The sequence below is a fragment of the Schistocerca nitens genome, chromosome 4, assembly GCF_023898315.1.
Source record: "Schistocerca nitens isolate TAMUIC-IGC-003100 chromosome 4, iqSchNite1.1, whole genome shotgun sequence".
Classification (NCBI taxonomy): Eukaryota; Metazoa; Arthropoda; class Insecta; order Orthoptera; family Acrididae; genus Schistocerca; species Schistocerca nitens.
In genome coordinates, this window is record NC_064617.1 from 270,862,467 (window position 1) to 270,885,417 (window position 22,951).

The 22,951-nt window shown below is 40.8% G+C and overlaps 1 protein-coding gene across 2 annotated transcripts in view; it reads left to right on the plus strand.

Moving 5' to 3' along the window:
- The window catches only part of LOC126252997 (tRNA N(3)-methylcytidine methyltransferase METTL2), a 63,911-nt gene extending 41,539 nt beyond the window's left edge, over positions 1-22,372 (plus strand). Inside the window, exons 4-6 of one of the 2 annotated variants that reach the window (XM_049954029.1) lie at positions 91-204; positions 5,380-5,552; positions 22,157-22,372. In XM_049954029.1, the coding sequence (XP_049809986.1) occupies positions 91-204; positions 5,380-5,552; positions 22,157-22,302 (433 nt within the window). In that variant the 3' untranslated portion in view covers positions 22,303-22,372. The remainder of the gene's footprint in view (positions 1-90; positions 205-5,379; positions 5,553-22,156) is intronic. The other variant, XM_049954030.1, reaches the window with a different exon arrangement.
- Positions 22,373-22,951: the final 579 nt, after the last annotated feature.

The window sequence follows — 22,951 nt, forward strand, 5'->3', positions numbered from 1 at the left end:
ATCAGAAAGGCAGTTTCATGGGAGCTTTTGGTTTACTGAGGTCTTTTAAAGAAGGCACACATGATGTATAAACGTTTTTTCATGTTCCAGATGCCATGCTTTTGTATGTGATGTGACAGCAGATGATTGGGAGCCCCCTTTTGAAGCTAATAGTCTTGATATTGTTGCTGCAATATTTGTAATTTCAGCAATTCACCCAGACAGGTAGGTGTTTTTTTGCACATTGAACATTTGCGTTATTTTTCCTTTTTTCTCTCTTCAACTGAATGGGTAGAAGTAATTGCACTTTTCATAAAATGATTTCATTTGCTCTACATCCCCCATGAACCATGGACCTTGCCGTTGGTGGGGAGACTTACGTGCCTCAGCGATACAGATGGCCGTACCGTAGGTGCAACCACAACGGAGGGGTATCTGTTGAGACGCCAGACAAACATGTGGTTCCTGAAGAGGGGCAGCAGCCTTTTCAGTAGTTGCAGGGGCAGCAGTCTGGATGATTGACTGATCTGGCCTTGTAACATTAACCAAAACGGCCTTGCTGTGCTGGTACTGTGAATGGCTGAAAGCAAGGGGAAACTACAGCCGTAATTTTTCCCGAGGACATGCAGCTTTACTGTATGATGAAATGATGCTGGCGTCCTCTTGGGTAAAATATTCCAGAGGTAAAATAGTCCCCCATTCGGATCTCCGGGTGGGGACTACTCAAGAGGACGTCGTTATCAGGAGAAAGAAAACTGGCGTTCTACGGATCGGAGCGTGGAATGTCAGGTCCCTTAATCGGGCAGGTAGGTTAGAAAATTTAAAAAGGGAAATGGATAGGTTAAAGTTAGATATAGTGGGAATTAGTGAAGTTCGGTGGTAGGAGGAACAAGACTTTTGGTCAGGTGATTACAGGGTTACAAATACAAAATCAAATAGAGGTAATGCAGGAGTAGGTTTAATAGTGAATAAAAAAATAGGAGTGCGGATTAGCTACTACAAACAGCATAGTGAATGCATTATTGTGGCCAAGATAGACACAAAGCCCGTGCCTACTACAGTAGTACAAGTTTTATGCCAACCAGCTCTGCAGATGACGAAGAAATTGATGAAATGTATGACGAGATAAAAGAAATTATTCAGGTAGTGAAGGGAGACAAAAATTTAATAGTCATGGGTGACTGGAATTCGTCAGTAGGAAAAGGGAGAGAAGGAAACATAGTAGGCGAATATGGATTGGGGGGAAGAAATGAAAGAGGAAGCCGCCTTGTAGAATTTTGCACAGAGCATAACTTAATCATAGCTAACACTTGGTTCAAGAATCACAAAAGAAGGTTGTATACCTGGAAGAATCCTGGAGATACTAAAAGGTATCAGATAGATTATATAATGGTAAGACAGAGATTTAGGAACCAGGTTTTAAATTGTAAGACATTTCCAGGGGCAGATGTGGATTCTGACCACAGTCTATTGGTTATGAACTGCAGATTGAAACTGAAGAAACTGCAAAAAGGTGGGAATTTAAGGAGATGGGACCTGGATAAACTGAAAGAACGAGAGGTTATAGAGTGTTTCAGGGAGAGCATAAGGGAACAATTGACAGGAATGGGGGAAAGAAATACAGTAGAAGAAGAATGGGTAGCTCTGAGGGATGAAGTAGTGAAAGCAGCAGACGATCAAGTAGGTAAAAAGACGAGGGCTAATAGAAATCCTTGGGTAACAGAAGAAATATTGAATTTAATTGATGAAAGGAGAAAATATAAAAATGCAGTAAATGAAGCAGGCAAAAAGGAATACAAACGTCTCAAAAATGAGATCGACAGGAAGTGCAAAATGGCTAAGCAGGGATGGCTAGAGGACAAATATAAGGATGTAGAGGCTTGTCAAACTAGGGGTAAGATAGATACTACCTACAGCAAAATTAAAGTGACCTTTGGAGAGAAGAGAACCACTTGTATGAATATCAAGAGCTCAGGTGGCAACCCAGTTCTAAGCAAAGAAGGGAAGGCAGAAAGGTGGAAGGAGTACATAGAGGGTTTATACAAGGGCGATGTACTTGAGGACAATATTATGGAAATGGAAGAGGATGTAGATGAAGATGAAAAGGGAGATACGATACTGCGTGAAGAGTTTGACAGAGCATTGAAAGACCTGAGTTGAAACAAGACCCCGGGAGTAGACAACATTCCATTAGAACTACTGACGGCCTTGGGAGAGCCAGTCCTGACAAAACTCTACCATCTGGTGAGCAAGATGTATGAGACAGGTGAAATACCCTCAGACTTCAAGAAGAATATAATAATTCCAATCCCAAAGAAAGCAGGTGTTCACAGATGTGAAAATTACCGAACTATCAGTTTAATAAGTCACAGCTGCAAAATACTAACGCGAATTCTTTACAGACTAATGGAAAAACTGGTAGAAGCGGACCTCGGGGAAGATCAGTTTGTATTCTGTAGAAATGTTGGAACACGTGAGGCAATACTAACCTTACGACTTATCTTAGAAGAAAGATTAAGAAAAGGCAAACCTACGTTTCTAGCATTAAAAGCTTTTGACAATGTTGACTGGAATACTCTCTTTCCCATTCTAAAGGTGGCAGGGGTAAAATACAGGGAGCGAAAGGCTATTTACAATTTGTGCAGAAACCAGATGGCAGTTATAAGAGTCGAGGGGCATGAAAGGGAAGCAGTGGTTGGGAAGGGAGTGAGACAGGGTTGTAGTCTCTCCCCGATGTTATTCAATCTGTATATTGAACAAGCAGTAAAGGAAACAAAAGAAAAATTCAGAGTAGGTATTAAAATTCATGGAGAAGAAGTAAAAATTTTGAGGTTCGCCAATGACATTGTAATTCTGTCAGAGACAGCAAAGGACTTGGAAGAGCAGTTGAACGGAATGGACAGTGTCTTGAAAGGAGGATATAAGATGAACATCAACAAAAGCAAAACGAGGATAATGGAATGTAGTCAGATTAAATCGGGTGATGCTGAGGGAATTAGATTAGGAAATGAGACACTTAAAGTAGTAAAGGAGTTTTGCTATTTAGGGAGTAAAATAACTGATGATGGTCGAAGTAGAGAGGATATAAAATGTAGACTGGCAATGGCAAGGAAAGTGTTTCTGAAGAAGAGAAATTTGTTAACATCGAGTATAGATTTAAGTGTCAGGAAGACGTTTCTGAAAGTATTTGTATGGAGTGTAGCCATGTATGGAAGTGAAACATGGACAATAAGTAGTTGAGACAAGAATAGAAGCTTTCGAAATGTGGTGCTACAGAAGAATGCTGAAGATAAGGTGGGTAGATCACATAACTAATGAGGAGGTATTGAATAGGATTGGGGAGAAGAGAAGTTTGTGGCACAACTTGACTAGAAGAAGGGATCGGTTGGAAGGACATGTTTTGAGGCATCAAGGGATCACAAATTTAGCATTGGAGGGCAGCGTGGAGGGTAAAAATCGTAGAGGGAGACCAAGAGATGAATACACTAAGCAGATTCAGAAGGATGTAGGTTGCAGTAGGTACTGGGAGATGAAGAAGCTTGCACAGGACAGAGTAGCATGGAGAGCTGCATCAAACCAGTCTCAGGACTGAAGACCACAACAACAACAACATTTCATCTCAAGTGACAATTTCAACTATATCACATGTGCATGTAAAGGGCAGGCAGCTTGTGGAAAATACAGGTATCTGTGAACTTTGCAGTCAGGAAAGTCACAATATTGTAGCCAGTCACATAATCAATTTTAAGAATTGCAAGTAGTAAGATTCAGGAGATGAAAATAGAGCACTTTTTTTACATGGTGAAGGATTTCTTTTTAAGAACCTGCTGTTGTCATTTGACTCAACTGGGTGTGCTCATATCCATAATTTTTCATTTTAAATTAATCCTTTTAAAAGGCTGCATGAAAAAGCAAATTTTTGGTCTCCAGAAACAGTAACCCATGCATTCCATCAACAAATTGAGTATCTTTGTTACTACTTAATTTTGATGGCAGTGAATTTATTGAGAGACTGTTATAGAGTATTTTGCTTTTGTTTTTTTCTTTCAACCATTCATGAGTTATTTGGCATGTCTTGTGGAAAAGAGATGTTCTGTGTATGAGTAAAAAGTTGGAAAACATGGAAGTTATATTTAGTGGTGTGGGCTGACCTGAGCTGGGGTCTAGAGGCTGGAGGTGGGCAGCAGCAATTGTTAATTTTGTGTTGAATGATGAAATAGTTTACAGATTTCACTACAAATGACTTTAGGTCTAATTACCACTGCAGTTGGAGTCACAAACAATGACAGTCTAGTTTATGCATGTACTGCTCAGCTACATCATGCATTCTCTAAAACCACTGTGCATTCAGTAACGTTCTCAGCACTCTGCTACAAAAGGTGTAGCCAATGCAAACATTAAATGTGATCATAGCAAATTATTCAGTGAATTTTTATTCCATTTGTTGTGAGTTGCCACAGCTGATGGTGGTAAGCAACAAATTCTGTTTAAGCAAGCGAGACACATAATTTACAATATACACACTTTCTTTAGGTGCAGAGCATGAGTATGCACTTAACACATCTGTCGCTTGGAACTGGAAACAATTCAGTACTTGCCTGTGTCTCGATCTGTGCGAACTGCCAGCATTTGTGGTTCAACCTATAGTCAGTATCCAGTGTGTGTTTTGGCCTTTTTCAAGCTGATATTGAATTAATACATCCATCTGTTTGGCAGGAAAGAATGTGAGTTCAGAATGAGATTTTCACTCTGCAGCGGAGTGTGTGCTGATATGAAACTTCCTGGCAGATTAAAACTGTGTGCCAGACCGAGACCCGAACTCGGGACCTTTTCCATTTGTGGGCAAGTGGACCTTTGCCATTTGTGGGCAAGTGCCACCACCTGAGCTACCCAAGCACGACTCACGCCCTGTCCTCACAGCTTTACTTCCACCAGTACCTCATCTCCTACTTTCCAAACCTCACAGAAGCTCTCCTGCGAACCTTGCAGAACTAGCACTCCTGGAAGAAAGGATAATGTGGAGACATGGCTTAGCCACAGCCTGGGGGATGTTTGCATTCTGCTTGGGTAGCTCAGATTGTAGAGCCCTTGCCCACCACGAAAGGCAAGGGTTCCGAGTTCGAGTCTCGGTCCGCCACACCAGGAAGTTGCAATGTGAGTTCAGTTTGCAAAGATATAATATTATTGTGGAGGCAGCCGCCTCTCACTGATTACAGCTTTCTACTGTAGTTTGCCCAGTCTAGTAATTGTTCACAAGTGTTCTCAGTGGCTTACAGATTAAGTCTGTGAATGATTTGTTCCCTGATGTATATGACAATGAGCAACTGCGGTTTTACATTAAATAATGATTGATATTGCACATGTATTAAACATAACCTTAATCATCATTTTCTTTTACAGGTTCCGCCATGTTGCAGAGAAAATATTTTACTATCTCCGACCTGGTGGCCTCGTGGTTTTCAGAGATTATGGCCGCTATGACATGGCTCAGCTTAGATTTAAGAAGGGGCAGTGCTTAGGATCCAACTTTTATGCTCGTGGTGATGGAACAAGGGTTTACTTTTTTACTCAAGGTAAAATTTTTCTATTAGTTTACCAGAACACAAGTGTATACTCCTAAAATTAGGTGTGTCTAGGAACTAATGGAAATGAAATTTGTAAGTACTTGACAATACTGTAATAATCCAGGCAATTCTTGTACACTTAGATTGACTGTATCAATTTTAGTGACAATATGTAACATTTGCATGTAAATTAGGGCCAAAACAGAATGAGTGGTGTATTTAACAAACTCACTTCATAAAATTTCACATGCCTTAAGAAAACAAACTGCTTAGTTATTATACAAACCACTAACATTTTAGATGAAAAAAAATTTGAATAGTTTTAAGATTACATAACTATCTGTTGATAATCAAGGCAGTTGATGACGCAGGAGTTATAAGGTAAGGAAGATATTTTCACATGTTACTTTGGTTACAGAATAATGAAATAGTGCAAAATAAATAAATAAATAAAATTTTTTAAAAAATTGGTTGGCTTTTCAGCATGACATATGCAGCTGGTGTAATCTTTTCATGCCAGTCAGATTTGAACCACGTTTTTGGCAGTCAACATTAAAACATGAAGAATATTTTCATGCGTTAGTGAAGGCAAGAAATGTTGACCTCTGAAAAATCTTTTTTTAAGTATCAAAGACAGGAATCTTACAAAAGTATTTAATATATCCTGACACTGGATTCATGTACATTTCAGTGTAAATGGATTTATCCTCAAACCTTATGTCTCAAAGTAATGATGCAGCTTTAAAAGAAAAAGAACAAACAGTAGAGATATGATCCCTGTGTCACAATGCTGGAGCAGTTGTTGTCTGGTTGTTGATTAATTATTTTTCAGAGAAGGGTGATGGAGGGAGGGGCAGAGGCAGGAGCAGAGAGTAAGCTACATTCCCTCAGTATTGTATCCATTTTTTGAGTGTGATACTGTTTATTCTGTTACTGTGTGCAGCTGGTGGATTGTCATGCTTCATGATGGAACTGATTTTATCATGTTAATTCGTACATATTATTAGAAAAGGGAACACTGTTCATTTTCAGACCACTTCATTATGCACCAGTATCTTCTATGAAATATGTACTGTATTACATGAAGGGTGCGCATAATACACTCCTGGAAATTGAAATAAGAACACCGTGAATTCATTGTCCCAGGAAGGGGAAACTTTATTGACACATTCCTGGGGTCAGATACATCACATGATCACACTGACAGAACCACAGGCACATAGACACAGGCAACAGAGCATGCACAATGTCGGCACTAGTACAGTGTATATCCACCTTTCGCAGCAATGCAGACTGCTATTCTCCCATGGAGACGATTGTAGAGATGCTGGATGTAGTCCTGTGGAACGGCTTGCCATACCATTTCCACCTGGCGCCTCAGTTGGACCAGCGTTCGTGCTGGACGTGCAGACCGCGTGAGACGACGCTTCATCCAGTCCCAAACATGCTCAATGGGGGACAGATCCGGAGATCTTGCTGGCCAGGGTAGTTGACTTACACCTTCTAGAGCACGTTGGGTGGCACGGGATACATGCGGACGTGCATTGTCCTGTTGGAACAGCAAGTTCCCTTGCCGGTCTAGGAATGGTAGAACGATGGGTTCGATGACGGTTTGGATGTACCGTGCACTATTCAGTGTCCCCTCGACGATCACCAGTGGTGTACGGCCAGTGTAGGAGATCGCTCCCCACACCATGATGCCGGGTGTTGGCCCTGTGTGCCTCGGTCGTATGCAGTCCTGATTGTGGCGCTCACCTGCACGGTGCCAAACACGCATACGACCATCATTGGCACCAAGGCAGAAGCGACTCTCATCGCTGAAGATGACACGTCTCCATTCGTCCCTCCATTCACGCCTGTCGCGACACCACTTGAGGCGGGCTGCACGATGTTGGGGCGTGAGGGGAAGACGGCCTAACGGTGTGCGGGACCGTAGCCCAGCTTCATGGAGACGGTTGTGAATGGTCCTCGCCGATACCCCAGGAGCAACAGTGTCCCTAATTTGCTGGGAAGTGGCGGTGCGGTCCCCTACGGCACTGCGTAGGATCCTATGGTCTTGGCGTGCATCCGTGCGTCGCTGCGGTCCGGTCCCAGGTCGACGGGCACGTGCACCTTCCGCCGACCACTGGCGACAACATCGATGTTCTGTGGAGACCTCACGCCCCACGTGTTGAGCAATTCGGCGGTACGTCCACCCGGCCTCCCGCATGCCCACTATACGCCCTCGCTCAAAGTCCGTCAACTGCACATACGGTTCACGTCCACGCTGTCACGGCATGTTACCAGTGTTAAAGACTGCGATGGAGCTCCGTATGCCACGGCAAACTGGCTGACACTGACGGCGGCGGTGCACAAATGCTGCGCAGCTAGCGCCATTCGACGGCCAACACCGCGGTTCCTGGTGTGTCCGCTGTGCCGTGCGTGTGATCATTGCTTGTACAGCCCTCTCGCAGTGTCCGGAGCAAGTATGGTGGGTCTGACACACCGGTGTCAATGTGTTCTTTTTTCCATTTCCAGGAGTGTATGTATGTGTTAGAGCAGGAGAATCATATTTGTTAGTAAGCATCTTGTGCCTCACCACTGGAGGAGCTATATTCCAGCAGGAGGCTGTTTGTTCCATTGTCTTATTTTAATCCTTGTTGGTAATGATAGGAACATTCTATTACACTCAAAAGTGCACACACATCATTCATCTAAATTGTGCAGTTAAAAAAGACTGGAACATGTACTTTGTAAATGGCACATCCATTAAACTGTAATGGCACATATATTATGTTTTTACTTGGTACAGATGTTCCTTAGTTCAATTAGTTGCTTAACTGGAAGAGATATTATGTCATAAACAGTTGGTGTAAAACATTTCGTTACATGTTGAAAGATGATGAACAAGGAATATAACATTTAAGTGTCAAGTAATGTTGTGATTTAATGAAGTCATTATTGATACTGATACTGTGGAGACCAATATTTTGCTGTTTAATTCCATGAGTAGAAAACTGTGTTGGCCATCTACCACTTTTTATGTCAGTGGAGAATGATGAGCAGCACATTCTGATCGGTAGAAACTTTTAATTTGTGTTACTAGCTGGTGATTACATCAGAAGGAAAATGTACTTAAGAAAACAACAAAGTTGTGAGACAGGATTGCTGGCCAGGGAGCAACATTGTTGGTACTGCCAATTGGCACATGTAAAATAACAAGAAAGTATCCAGCTTCTGGAACTATTAGTGCCTTCCTTGAGGATGAAAGAGATAAAAGTTGGGGAAGGGTAGAAATAAAAAACAGTTCACTCGTGGGGGGACAAAGATCTTGACATTCACAACAGATGGACCCTTCTCATCCTGGGGCCAGCTTACTTTCCCGAAGGAGGAACTACTTTCCTGAGAGAGGAGCCACTTTCCCGAGGGAGGAACTAATTGTTCCAAAAGTTAGGATACTCTTGTTCTTTTATATGTATCTATCCTCAGTACTAACAATTTTGCTTCCTCTCATAATTTACTAGCTGGCAATACTTGACTGAATGGTGTCATGAGAACATTAGAAATACTTTAAAGGTGAATAGGGTGGAAGCTAAGATAAGCAAAAATTTCATTAACATTTGTTAAGTACTGCTTATAAAATTTTTGAAAGTAATTGTTGCAATATCCTGTGACAGCTCACTATAAAAGAGGTGTCTAGAGAAAGGGTGTTAAACTGAATGATAGTAGGCTGGAGGAGATGTACTAGGTAAGAGAAAATGGAGAGAGGGAAGGGTGAGTATGAAACAAAGTAACACATGCCACCATTTTTTTAAAAATTTTTTTTTAAAAAGTAAGACAGTTTCTAGAGTTTAACATTCCATCAAGAAGATCTGATACAGAGCACAAGCTCAGTCAGACAAAAACAATAGAGAAAATCAGTCATGGTCTTTTATTTATTTTTCTTTATTTGGTCAAAGATTATCTCACATTGATATAGGCTTTGTCAAGATAATACAGTGCAAATCAGTAGGTCAAAATATGCAACACACATCATACATAACATGCTTTATGAGAATAGGACAGGTAGTCTGTGAAGCTAAGACAGTCAGTTGGCCATGGTCTTGATTAAGGAACTGTCTTGGTATTTGTGTTAGTAATCTAGGGAAACCATGGAAAACCCAACTCAGGATGGCTGGATAGAGTAATTCCATCCTCTTGAATATGGGGTCAGTGTCTTAACAGCTGCACTGTCTCATTTGGTATGACCCTATTGTATAATGTTCCTCGATTTTCCCACAACTTGTTTCATGTAATTTGTAATAAAAATTGTAGTTTTGTTCTTCATTGCCGCATCTACTAAGGATGCCTGCTGATGACTCCTGGGCTGTATCTGGTAATTTTTAATATAAAACATAGTTCTGCTCTTCATTGCCACACACAGTGACAACCACTCATGACTCTTGGACAGTGAAAATACTGCTGAGCCCCTTGCACCAAATCCAGACTTCTTTCCAGCCCTGTTTAATTATACTCCACAGTCCATGCAAATAACGGAGTCATCAGATATTACTATCATGCATTTCAAATCTTGATGCATTATTCCCTTGTGGAAGCAGTAAACCATGATCATATATTGAAATGCGACAAGGTGGTGTTGTTTCCCCCCTTCACTATTACCCACTACTGTAAGTAATCTTCAACTGTGTAGTATGCAGTACTTATGAAGAATTTTTCAGCTACCTTTGTAAACAGATGCATTTTAGTAATCTTTTACTGTTAGTGAAGTATTTAGTAATGTTTTCCCTGATATTCACCAAAGATTGGTACATGTACTTCCTTGGTGCATTAAGGATGCCCTATTTTTTTAAAATTGCTCTTCACAATGAGTGCGTGCATGCGCACACACGCACATGGTGCTGGCTCTACACTTCGTGCTAGTGCTGCATTTAAGCAGTTGGACTAGGGTAGGGTGAGGGTGGTATCTGACGGGGTGGGTGGAGCAAGGAGAGTGGTTAGGGGTGGGTGGCAAGTGGCTTGGAAGGAGGCAGCTGGTTTGCTGGTTAATAATGAGGGAGGGAGGGGGTGGCAAGTGCATGGGCTCAGCACATGATGCACAGTTGTCGGAGCCGGAGGGGAGCAACCAATGCTGAAGGTAATGTGAATTTGGAGGGGATAGCAGGATGGAGGGAGGACATACTGTTGGGTGGAGAGTATGAGGACAGTGCTTTATCAGAAGTTGAAGCCAGGACAATTATGGGAGCCTATAATCATCCTGGCCTGAATCTCCAGGAACCCACTAGTCCCACGACCTCCATCCAACAGTTAAACTTCCATCAATCCTGTCATCCCCTTGATGCAGATTCTCCATAGTAGCAGAGATATGATCTTTTACAAAATTTGCTAATTCCTGAACACATTCTATCCTATCTTTGATTTGTATGTTGTTATACTTGTACCTGACTTTTCCAGTTTCTTGTTTTATAAGATCCCACACTACTTTGCTCTGATTTTCTACATCATAAATTATTTTGTCACTGAATGGTATTTTTGCAGCAATCTGTACCATCATTTTTCTATAATAGTATTCCAGGAACTGTGGATTAGTGCAGTGCTTTCACAAAGAACTGAGAAACTTTTGTCTTTGAGAGTTTTCTAATACATACAGTCATCCATCTGTTTTCATTAACTGCTGCTGTAGACGTCACTGCTTTTGGAAATGTCTCCCCAGAAATTAATTTAAACACTGTGTTTAGAGAACTTAACATCCACATTGTTTCACAATTACCCTTCATCCCAGGTTTGATTTGCCTGTGCCCTAAATAAAGCGTGTTTTCTAATGTTCCAAGAAGATACTTTTGTAGGCGTACAGTTATGCAGTTTTAACAAAGCCTGTTTCTAACTTTATTATATGACAGTAATGATCCAAAATGCCAAGATCTCTTATAGATTCTTAACAGGTTTCCCTGTCAATACCTATTAAATACATGGCCCAAAATAGAAGCTGGACTTTTTGAAACCCTCATAACAGTGTTTACCATTTGTGCCAGGTGAAAAGTACTCAATATGTTTAGCAAGTTCTGTGTTCATATTTGTATCTCCATATATTATTATGTTAGTTTTGGAGCCTGAGACTCTTTTTAGGACTTAAGTTAATTTGTTGAAGAAAGTCTCCATATTACAGTTAGATGAATGGTAAACACACAGAATGATTAACTTGTTATAGATACCTAGCTATGTTGTATCAAGAGCTGCCGATTTAAAATGTTTATGTACACTAATTGTGATCAGATCTTCTCTAGATTTAAAATGCGTGCCACCCCCGATATAAATACATGATCCCCCACCCATTAAGGTAGTTCTACAGTAGCATCCTGCAAATTCATATGATGATAGCACTATATGTGGTGATTCATCATCTCAGCACCATTACTCTGTACAGGCGTGGTTCTCCTACCCATGACAACAGGTATTTGACCATGTGTCATCCCACACCCATCTGCTGTACTCTCATTAATTAACTCTACCAACTCCCAATAATCCCCTCTAGCAACAGCGCAATGTGCACTCTGCCAGCAGTCATCAGTGCCGTCTCCAGCTTTGTATTGATTCGCCATACAGCACTGGAAAGATAAGACTGATCAAGCCATGGGATAGCTCTACCATGTTCATATTGGTGCCACTAGTTAGGGAAGCTATCTTAGTCAGGTCACCACCTATGTTGTATGCCCTGCCCCTATGCAAGCTGTTCTCTGCCCCACATGCTGTCACTACCTGATCATCTCTCGTGAAATCCTTACACAAAGATCCTAAACCAGGCCTGGCAAAGTGTGGCTTGTGAGACATTCCCTTCCAGTTAGTGCTTCCCTCTCTAATTGGGCGGTGTTGTCGTGGCCTGGCTGCTGCCTACGATTCGATTCGTTTCATTTATCAGGAATTCTAAGCAAAGAAGGGAAAGCAGAAAGGTGGAAGGAGTATATAGAGGGTCTATACAGGGGCAATGTTCTTGAGGACAATATTATGGAAATGGAAGAGGAGGTAGATGAATATGAAATGGGAGATATGATACTGCGTGAAGAGTTTGACAGAGCACTGAAAGACCTGAGTCGAAACAAGGCCCCGGGAGCAGACAACATTCCATTAGAACTACTGACAGCCTTGGGAGAGCCAGTCCTGACAAAACTCTACCATCTGGTGAGTAAGATGTATGAGACAGGCAAAATTCCCTCAGACTTCAAGAAGAATATAATAATTCCAATCCCAAAGAAAGCAGGTGTTGACAGATGTGAAAATTACCAAACTATCAGTTTAATAAGTGACAGCTGCAAAATACTAACGCTAATTCTTTACAGACGAATGGAAAAACTAGTAGAAGCTGACCTTGGGGAAGATCAGTTTGAATTCCGTAGAAATGTTGGAACACGTGAGGCAATACTGACCGTACGACTTATCTTAGAAGAAAGATTAAGGAAAGGCAAACCTACATTTCTAGCATTTGTAGACTTAGAGAAAGCTTTTGACAATGTTGACTGGAATACTCTCTTTCAAATTCTGAAGGTGGCAGGGGTAAAATACAGGGAGCGAAAGGCTATTTACAATTTGTGCAGAAATCAGATGGCAGTTATAAGAGTCGAAGGACATGAAAGGGAAGCAGTGGTTGGGAAGGGAGTGAGACAGGGTTGTAGCCTCTCACCGATGCTATTCAATCTGTATATTGAGCAAGCAGTAAAGGAAACAAAAGAAAAGTTTGGAGTAGGTATTAAAATCCATGGAGAAGAAATAAAAACTGTGAGGTTCGCCGATGACATTGTAATTCTGTCAGAGACAGCAAAGGACTTGGAAGAGCAGTTGAACGGAATGGACAGTGTCTTGAAAGGATGGTGTAAGATGAACATCAACAAAAGCAAAACAAGGATAATGGAATGTACTCGAATTAAGTTGGGTGATGCTGAGGGAATTAGATTAGGAAATGAGACACTTAAAGTGGTAAAGAAGTTTTGCTATTTGGGGAGCAAAATAACTGATGATGGTCGAAATAGAGAGGATATAAAATGTAGACTGGCAATGGCAAGGAAAGCGTTTCTGAAGAAGAGAAATTTGTTAACAGTGAGTATTGATTTAAGTGTCAGGGAGTCGTTTCTGAAAGTATTTGTATGGAGTGTAGCCATGTATGGAAGTGAAACATGGACAATAAGTAGTTGAGACAAGAAGAGAATAGAAGCTTTCGAAATGTGGCGCTACAGAAGAATGCTGAAGATTAGATGGGTAGAGCACATAACCAATGATGAGGTATTGAATAGAATTGGGGAGAAGAGGAGTTTGTGGCACAACTTGACTAGAAGAAGGGATTGTTTGGTAGGACATTTTCTGAGGCATAAAGGGATCACCAATTCAGTACTGGAGGGCAGCGTGGAGGGTACAAATCATAGAGGGAGACCAAGAGATGGATACACTAAGCAGATTCAGAAGGATGTAGGCTGCAGTAGGTACTGGGAGATGAAGAAGCTTGCACAGGATAGAGTAGCATGGAGAGCTGCATCAAACCAGTCTCAGGACTGAAGACCACGACAACAACATGCTGTGGTAAACAGACAATGCACATCATAAGGAAACTTTGAAAAGGCAGCTACAACCAACAATCACTATGTGTGTAGAAAGGTCCAGCAAAGTCAAAATGGGTTCTTTCCCCAAGGTAATGTGGGTGCGGGTGAAGGTGGAGGGGGGGGGGGGGGGATGGGAAAAAAGTTTGTGGCAGCTGTGAGCAGGCACTACACCTCGTGATCAATAGAATGCTGGAATACATGCCAACGTGCCAGGAGTCGAGTGGGGCAGTGTCTATTCAGTTTTGAAGAGGCATCACCATTTCATTAATCCGCTGGTTTTCGGCATTGTGTTCAGGTTTACTTTCCTTAATATTGCTCTGTTGCTTGGGTTGTCATTTTATTTATTACTGTGGATACTATCCTGTTTTTGATTGTGGTTATTACTACGGCTATTTTTCTATTACTATTTTTAAGCATGTCGGAAAGAAAGAATACTGAGAACTGTGTTTCTTCTGAGGAGCGGTTGAGATTAAGTACTTTTATGTACACAATTCTGATGAAAAACCTCAATGTTTAATAGGTAAAAATTGCTCAATTCAAAGCAAAGGTAGTAATCTTGTTTGACATTCCTCTTCATTCATAAAACAACAAAGTGTCTTTACTTTATCAAGAACTATACCCTTTTGTTATTAACTTAAAAAAATAGGTGCAAGAGTTGCCTGAACCGTCAAATCTTAAAGAAAAAAATTTTAACTGCATGTTTGTCGTATACGTAAAATTAGCAGCAACTCAGAAATGCTTCAGTGGTGGCCTGTGACTGAAAGACTCTGCAATAGAATTAGCAAAAACATGCAGTTATGATGATGCCATTGTTAACTGTAAAAAAAGCTGTTTTGTCAAGTAATGCTGTGAATTCTTGATAGGGAACATAGCATAAAAAAAGAAACTAAACAATTTAATTGCAAACTGTTGGTATTACTTTTTGTGTGTGGACGGGAGTAGTGATAAAACAGATCTTCATCAGGTTACCTTCCATTCAGAAGGCTGTTGCACACAGTGACTGTTGTATTGACTTGTAAATAATGGATTTCAGCTATCAGTTGTCCTTTTTAAATTTATTGGGCAGATCTAGATTTCAGCTAGAAACTAGCCATTCTCAATGCACTATCATTTTTGATCAGTGCATGTAATGCCTGTTAGCAAAGCCCGACCAACAGGCATTACATGCATTGATCAAAAAATGATAGGCATTGAGAATGGCTAGTTTCTAGCTGAAATCTAGATCAGCCAATAAAATTTAAAAAGGACGACTGATAGCTGAAATCTATTATTTACAAAACAGATCTTGGTCAACTACTATTTTTTTCATATAATAATAGATGGTTTTTCTGTACATGAAGAGTTACTTGCTTTAGTTCTGATGATCAGAACAATAGATTTGGAAATTTTGAATGCAGCTAAAAAGTGTGTTGACAGAATTGTTGGTTTTAAAATTTGCAATTTATACTGATTGTGCACCACCTATGTTCAGTAGTGAAAATGGTTTCGTTGGTCAGTTAAAAAAAGTGGGACAATTTGTTTAAATTTTCATTGCATTATTCATCAGGAAGCACTATGTGGTAAAAGTGTCAGACTGCTGTCCACAGTGAAAGATGTAATGAAAATTACAAATATAACATTGCTAAGGAAATCGAACAATATCTTATTGTAAATTTAGACAATTTTTGGAAGACGTTGACGCAGATTATGGAGACATCCTTCTTTATTCTGAAGTTCATTGGTTGAGTGCAGGAAAATGCACTTAACTTTTACAAGTTTTTGGGCAGGCTATGGACTTGGCAAAATAATCTGAAGGATTCACTATTTTTTATTAGAATTAGAATTTCTAGTAGATTTTAAAAATAATGTAAGTAATTTGATTTTATGTTTGTAAGGAAAGGATATGGATATTATTAGATTCTGGTGTAAACTTATGTTGTTTAAATTGCAAATAAACAGGGAAAAATCAAACAATGATAAATACAGGATAGAATGTAACAATATAATGGAAAGGACAGTTGCTACTCACCATATAGCGGAGTTGCAGAAAGGCACAACAAAAAGGCTATCATACATTTATCTTTTGGCCAACAAGGGCTTTCTCAAAATCAGATAACATACATGCACACACTCACATGAACACAACTTACACACACATGACCACGGTCTCTGGCAGCTGGAGCCAGACTGTGAGTAGCAGGGCAGACTGGGAGAGGCAACTGGCTACGGGTAAGGAGAAGGCTGGGGCAGGGAGGGGGAGGGATAGAAAGGTAGGGGTGGGGGACGGTAAATTACTGCTGGGAGCATGTAGAGCCAAAGTGGAGAATGGAGCAGCTAGGTGCCGTCAGGAGGTTAGATGGAGGGCGGGGGTTAGCGGTTAAAAGGAAAGAAGTAAATGAACTGGGTGTGTTGGTGAAATAGAGAGCTGTGTAGTGATGAAATGGGAACAGGGATGGGGCTAGATGGGTAAGGACAATGACTAACAAAGGTTGAGACCAGGAGGGTTACAGGAACGTAGGATATATTGCAGGATTGTTCCCACCTGGACAATTCAGAAAAGCTGGTGTTGGGAAGAATCCAGATGACACAGGCTGTCATTGAAATAAAGGACACCGTGTTGGGTGGCATGCTCAGCAACAGGGTGGTCCAGTTGCTTCTTGGCCACAGTTTGTATGTGGCCATTCATTTGGACAGACAGCTTGTTGGTTGTCATGCCCACGTAGAATGCAGCACAGTGGTTGCAACGTAGCTTGTAGATTACATGACTGGTTTCACAGGTAGCCCTGCCTGTGATGGGACAGGTGATGTTTATGACAGGACTGTAGTAGGTGGTGGTGGGAGTATCCGTCTCTACATAACCTCTGCCCCCAACCCTTTGCCTCATGGCTTATATCCCTGTAATAGTTCCTTTATGCAAGACCTATCCCATACATTGTCACACCATCACCTACTCCAGTCCTGTCACAAACACTACCTTTCCCATCAAACACAGTGCCACCTGTGAAACCAGCTGTGAAGTACAAGCTAAGCTGCAATCACTGTGCTGCTTTCTATGTGGGCATGACAACCAGCAAGCTGTCTGTCCACATGAATGGCCACCGACAAACTGTGGCCTAGAAACAACTGGACCACCCTGTTGCTGGGCAAGCCAGCCAACACGGCGTCCTTTATTTCAATGACTGCTTCACAGCCTGTGCCATCTGGACTCTTTCACACCATCACCACCTTTTCTGAATTGTGCAGGTGGGAACTCCCCCTGCAATATATCCTACGTTTCTGTAACCCTTCTGGTCTCAGTCTTTGTTAGTCATTGTCCTTACCCATTTAGTCGCATCCCTGTTCCCATTCCATCATGACACCGCCCTCTATTTCAACAACGAACCCAACCTTTTTACTTCTCTCCTTTTCTGCTAACCCGCTCTCCCCTGTTCTCCGTCTAACCTCCTGACTACACTTAGCTGCCCCATTTTCCATCTCATTCCTACACACTCCCAGCAGCACTTTACCATCCCCCACTCTTACCCTGCTATCCCTCCTCCTCTCTGCTCCAGTTTCCTCCATACCCCCACCCGGCTGCCTCTCCCAGAACGCCCTGCTGCCCGCAGTCTGGCTCCAGCTGCCAGAGACCATGGTCGTGTGTGTGTGTGTGTGTGTGTGTGTGTGTGTGTGTGTGTGTGTGTGTGTGCGTGCGTGCGTGCGTGTGTGTGTGCATGCATGTATGTTGTTTAATTTTGACAAAGGCCTTGTTGGGATTGTGTGATTGTCATTTTGTTGTGCCTTTCTATCACTGAGCATCTACACTATGCTGTAAATTGAAACAAGAATACATGGAAGTAAAATTTTCAAGGCTTCCTTCCATTATTGATGAAGTCTCTTAAGAGTTTTGTAGTTGCCTTAATAATTTTAGTCTTGGAGTGGTTAGAAGTTATTTTCAAGAAAAAGTTTGCGGGTTTCAAAATGATGTATTCATGCTCTCCAGAACAGAATCAGATGCCAAAATTATTTAATTATGGAATAAGATTGGTACATAAAATTCATGGTCTTCACTTTTAAAATGAAATCTTTTTTGGATCAAAATACATTTGTGAAGTACATTAGATCTGCTAGCGTAGTGCAGTGTCCAGTGAGTCATTGGAAAATGAACTTCATTTCATTGCAACACGAAATGGAATTGGGGATCTTGTCAAGACCAAGTCAAATAATTCCAACCTGAGTATTTAAATATTTCACTAACATAGGTATAAGAGTTTGTAACACTCCTTCCTACTCATGGCTAGAGTCTGCTGCACATGTCCTACTTCTACATTTTGAGGCTCCTCTGCCCTCAACTCTAGCAGCTGGAACCTGTTGCTTGTAGACCCAGCAAAACTGTCAGACCATATCATCCCCCTGCTAGTCCTCCTGCGAACTACCAGTCCTCCTGCGAACTACCAGTTCCTAACCACCCCACTCACCACTGCCTTCTCTCATGCTCACTAGCTCTCTTGTACTTCAGTCCAGCTTTTCCTGAAGAGCACACGTCCCGTCCTGTTCCTCTGTTAACGTATTCCTGCTGTGTATTTTCCAGTTCCAGGAGAGGGCCACAGGGACCTCCCCAGAATCCTCCTCGTCACATTCCCCTTGCCCCCCGCCAGTCAAACAACTCCGACAATGCAACCCGTTATTTACTTTTGTACAACACCTTCCAGAGAAATATACCTATAACAGACTTAAATTTGAAACACTAAAGGACTATATAAAATTTATTAATGAGTTGGAATCAAAAAGTAACAATAATTGTTTTTTCCTTAAAGTATCTTTGTTTAATCATCAACAATAGTGGAAGCACTTGTAACACTCACTTTTTGTTATGGTGTTCAGCTCCTTCAGCAATTCTATTTTCATCTCATCAATGGTAGCAGAACGATGTCCTTTAATGGTTCATTTCAGCCTCAATAATAGAAAGAAGTCACAGGGGTCCAGTGAATACAGTGGCTGAGGCAACATAATGTTTGTGTTTCTTGCTTAAAACAACAACAACAACAACAACAACAACATGGAAAAGCATTGTGGTGTGAGCAGGAGCATTATCATGAAGGAATTTCCACAAGTGGTTTTGCCTCTATTTTCTTTGGATTGCTTCATGCAAATGGCATATACGAGGTGCATTCAAGTTCTAAGGCCTCCGATTTTTTTTTTCTAATTAACTACTCACCCGAAATCGATGAAACTGGCGTTACTTCTCGACATAATTGCCCTGCAGACGTACACATTTTTCACAACGCTGACGCCATGATTCCATTGCAGCGACGAAGGCTTCTTTAGGAGTCTGTTTTGACCACTGGAAAATCGCTGAGGCAATTGCAGCTGAATGTGTGGCCACGGAGAGTGTCTTTCATTGTTGGAAAAAGCCAAAAGTCACTAGGAGCCAGGTCAGGTGAGTAGGGAGCATGAGGAATCACTTCAAAGTTGTTATCACGAAGAAACTGTTGCGTAACGTTAGCTCGATGTGCGTGTGCGTTGTCTTGGTGAAACAGCACATGCGCAGCCCTTCCCGGATGTTTTTGTTGCAGTGCAGGAACGAATTTGTTCTTCAAAACATTTTCGTAGGATGCACCTGTTACCGTAGTGCCCTTTGGAACGCAATGGGTAAGGATTATGCCCTCGCTATCCCAGAACATGGACACCATCATTTTTTCAGCACTGGCAGTTACCCGAAATTTTTTTGGTGGCGGTGAATCTGTGTGCTTCCATTGAGCTGACTGGCGCTTTGTTTCTGGATTGAAAAATGGCATCCACATCTCATCAATTGTCACAACCGACGAAAAGAAAGTCCCATTCATGCTGTTGTTGCGCATCAACATTTCTTGGCAACATGCCACACGGGCAGCCATGTGGTCGTCCGTCAGCATTCGTGGCACCCACCTGGATGACACTTTTCGCATTTTCAGGTCGTCATGCAGGACTGTGTGCACGGAACCCACAGAAATGCCAACTCTGGAGGGGATCTGTTCAACAGTCATTCGGCGATCCCCCAAAACAATTCTCTCCACTTTCTCGATCATGTCGTCAGACCGGCTTGTGCGAGCCCGAGGTTGTTTCGGTTTGTTGTCACACGATGTTCTGCCTTCATTAAACTGTCGCACCCACGAACACACTTTCGACACATCCATAACTCCATCACCACATGTCTCCTTCAACTGTCGATGAATTTCAATTGGTTTCACACCACCCAAATTCAGAAAACGAATGATTGCACGCTGTTCAAGTAAGGAAAACGGCGCCATTTTAAGTATTTGAAACAGTTCTCATTCTCGCCACTGGCGGTAAAATTCCATCTGCCATACGGTGCTGCCATCTCTGGGACGTATTGACAATGAACGCGGCCTCATTTTAAAACAATGCGTATGTTTCTATCTCTTTCCAGTCCGGAGAAAAAAAATCGGAGGCCTTAGAACTTGAATGCACCTTGTAACTTCCAGGTCGTATTCCTTATTGATTGTGTGACCATAAGGCAGGAACTCATGATGCACTATCCCATTGAAAATGAAGAAAGCAGTGAGAAGAACCTTCACATTTGATTAGACTTGTCGAGTTTTTTTTCAGTCTTGGCCCTTCAGACAGTTTCCATTGGAACAACTGGGCCTGGGTTTCGATGTCATACCCATATATCCATGTTTTGTCACCTCTTATAACTTACTTTAGAAGTTCTGGATCATTGTAGACTTCATTCAGTAATTCCTGAGCGATGTCTAAGCAGCATTGTTTTTGATCAAAATTCAAGTTTCAAAACAAACTTTGCTGTTACACATTTCATGCCCAAAACATGCAAAAACATTGGATGGTACGAGCCGAAGGATGTGCAGAGATCATCAGCAACCGTTCTGATGGTGATTCAGTGATTTTCCAGAACCATTTTCTTTACTACTTCCACATTGTTGTCAATAATTGGTGGGCTAGGCCATCCAGGTTGTCTTCAATGTCTTCTCGACCCGCTTTGAAAAATTTATATCACACATAAAGTCTTGTGTTACTCATAGTAGATTTGCCAAAAGCCACAGTCAACATTTCGAATGTGGTGCTGTACTTTACTCCACTTTTCAAGCAAAATTTAATGAAACTTCCTCGATCCGTCTTTTTCATAAAAGCACTTGAAAACAGATATAACCTTTTTGATGGTCAGCAATAAACTACATATTCAGAACATCTGAAAATGCAAATATACATCAGGAACATGTGTACGAACAAGATAAAAAAAGTTTTGAAAATTGGATGCATAAAGCTTGCAAAATTAAAAAATTTCCATTACTTTTTCATCACACCTTGTATGTTTATTTCACTACAAAAGAATGTAACCTCTGATAATGTCTCATGTTTTTTACCATTGCAAGCTCAGTAAAGTCAAACACAAGGTTATTCGATAATGTCAGTTGTATATAAACAAATGTGTGACAGAAGTCATACCTGACAAATTTAAAACAAGATTAGTTACTTGCTAAACCTAAAACAAAGAAACTAAATCTTTCCTTGTATGACAATAAAGAAGTCACTTGTGCAGCTATTCACAGCAAAAGGTATTTATAGAAATATGGAATATACATAGCTTTTTATGAGGATTGAGTTCAGTATATACACAAAAGGCAGCCCTGGAAAATGACTATCAGAAATTCAATGTACAGGCTAACCTGCAATAACACCCACGAAATAAATTGCAAAAGATATTAAAAAAAGACAGGAAAGAATAAAAATATGAGTACAGTCAAAACTTATGTTTTGACAAGCATTATAATGACACTTGTTCCCAACTGCTGTCTTGTCAAAGACGTTGAAGAAATTGTCTTGGCAATCACGTAAAGTGATTCAAGGGAACTAGGGGAAAAAAGCAACTAAATCAGCATTAGTACTTATGGATCTGTACACAGTACCTGCCAAGTTTGAGTCCAATACTTAAGAACTGCACCACTTCAAACTTTGTTCCGATCTGTTGTAGTGGGCAGATAGTACTACTTTCATGTCTCTCTTTTTGTCTTGACTGTGTTATATTTGTTGCCTTTCAGATAAATTTAACCATGATGTATTTTCTTTTCATTACAGATGAAGTGAGAAATATCTTCACAGCTGCTGGTTTCTTGGAAGAGCAAAATCTCATAGATAGACGGCTTCAAGTGAATCGCAGCAAAATGCTTAAAATGTATCGTGTCTGGATTCAAGCAAAGTATAGAAAACCAGTTTGCAGCTGACTGATATTCCATATTTTATGGACATGATTGTATATAATACAATAAATTTAATTATTTATATATAATACAATGTTGGTGGTTTCATTTACTTATATTATACTACAGTCATCCACTTCAGTAAATCACAACTTGCAAATGCAAATAATCTTGTACAACATGTGATGAACTGATAAAATGGGCAAGTCTGGTTTGCTTAATAATATTCAGATATTTTCCCTGAAGCTACACATGAACCAGTAGTTATTTTTAGCTTGGGTCTGTAGCCATTAATAATTTATTGAAAGAAGTCGTTTTCCTCTGTGAGGCTTTTTTTTTTTTTTTTGTTTGTTTGAAACTAACACTTCATTTAATTAATGATTAATCCAGTTTTACCCCCTTGGGGTTTGTTGTTTACTAGGCTTACCTTGAATTTGCTGGACTATTCTACAGGACTTTCAAAAATAAAATGTTTATTACCTTTGAGCTGTAACTTACATTTTATTGTTCATACACTTGACTGTTGCAGTTTAACAGTGCCCCTGTCCAAAGCAAAAATATAGAAGAACATTGTTTTACTGATAGTCTTGATTTATAAACACACGCTCTTTTCTGAATGCAAACTTCCATGAATAAAAAACTTAATAGTATATAGCATCTTGTAAAATGCATA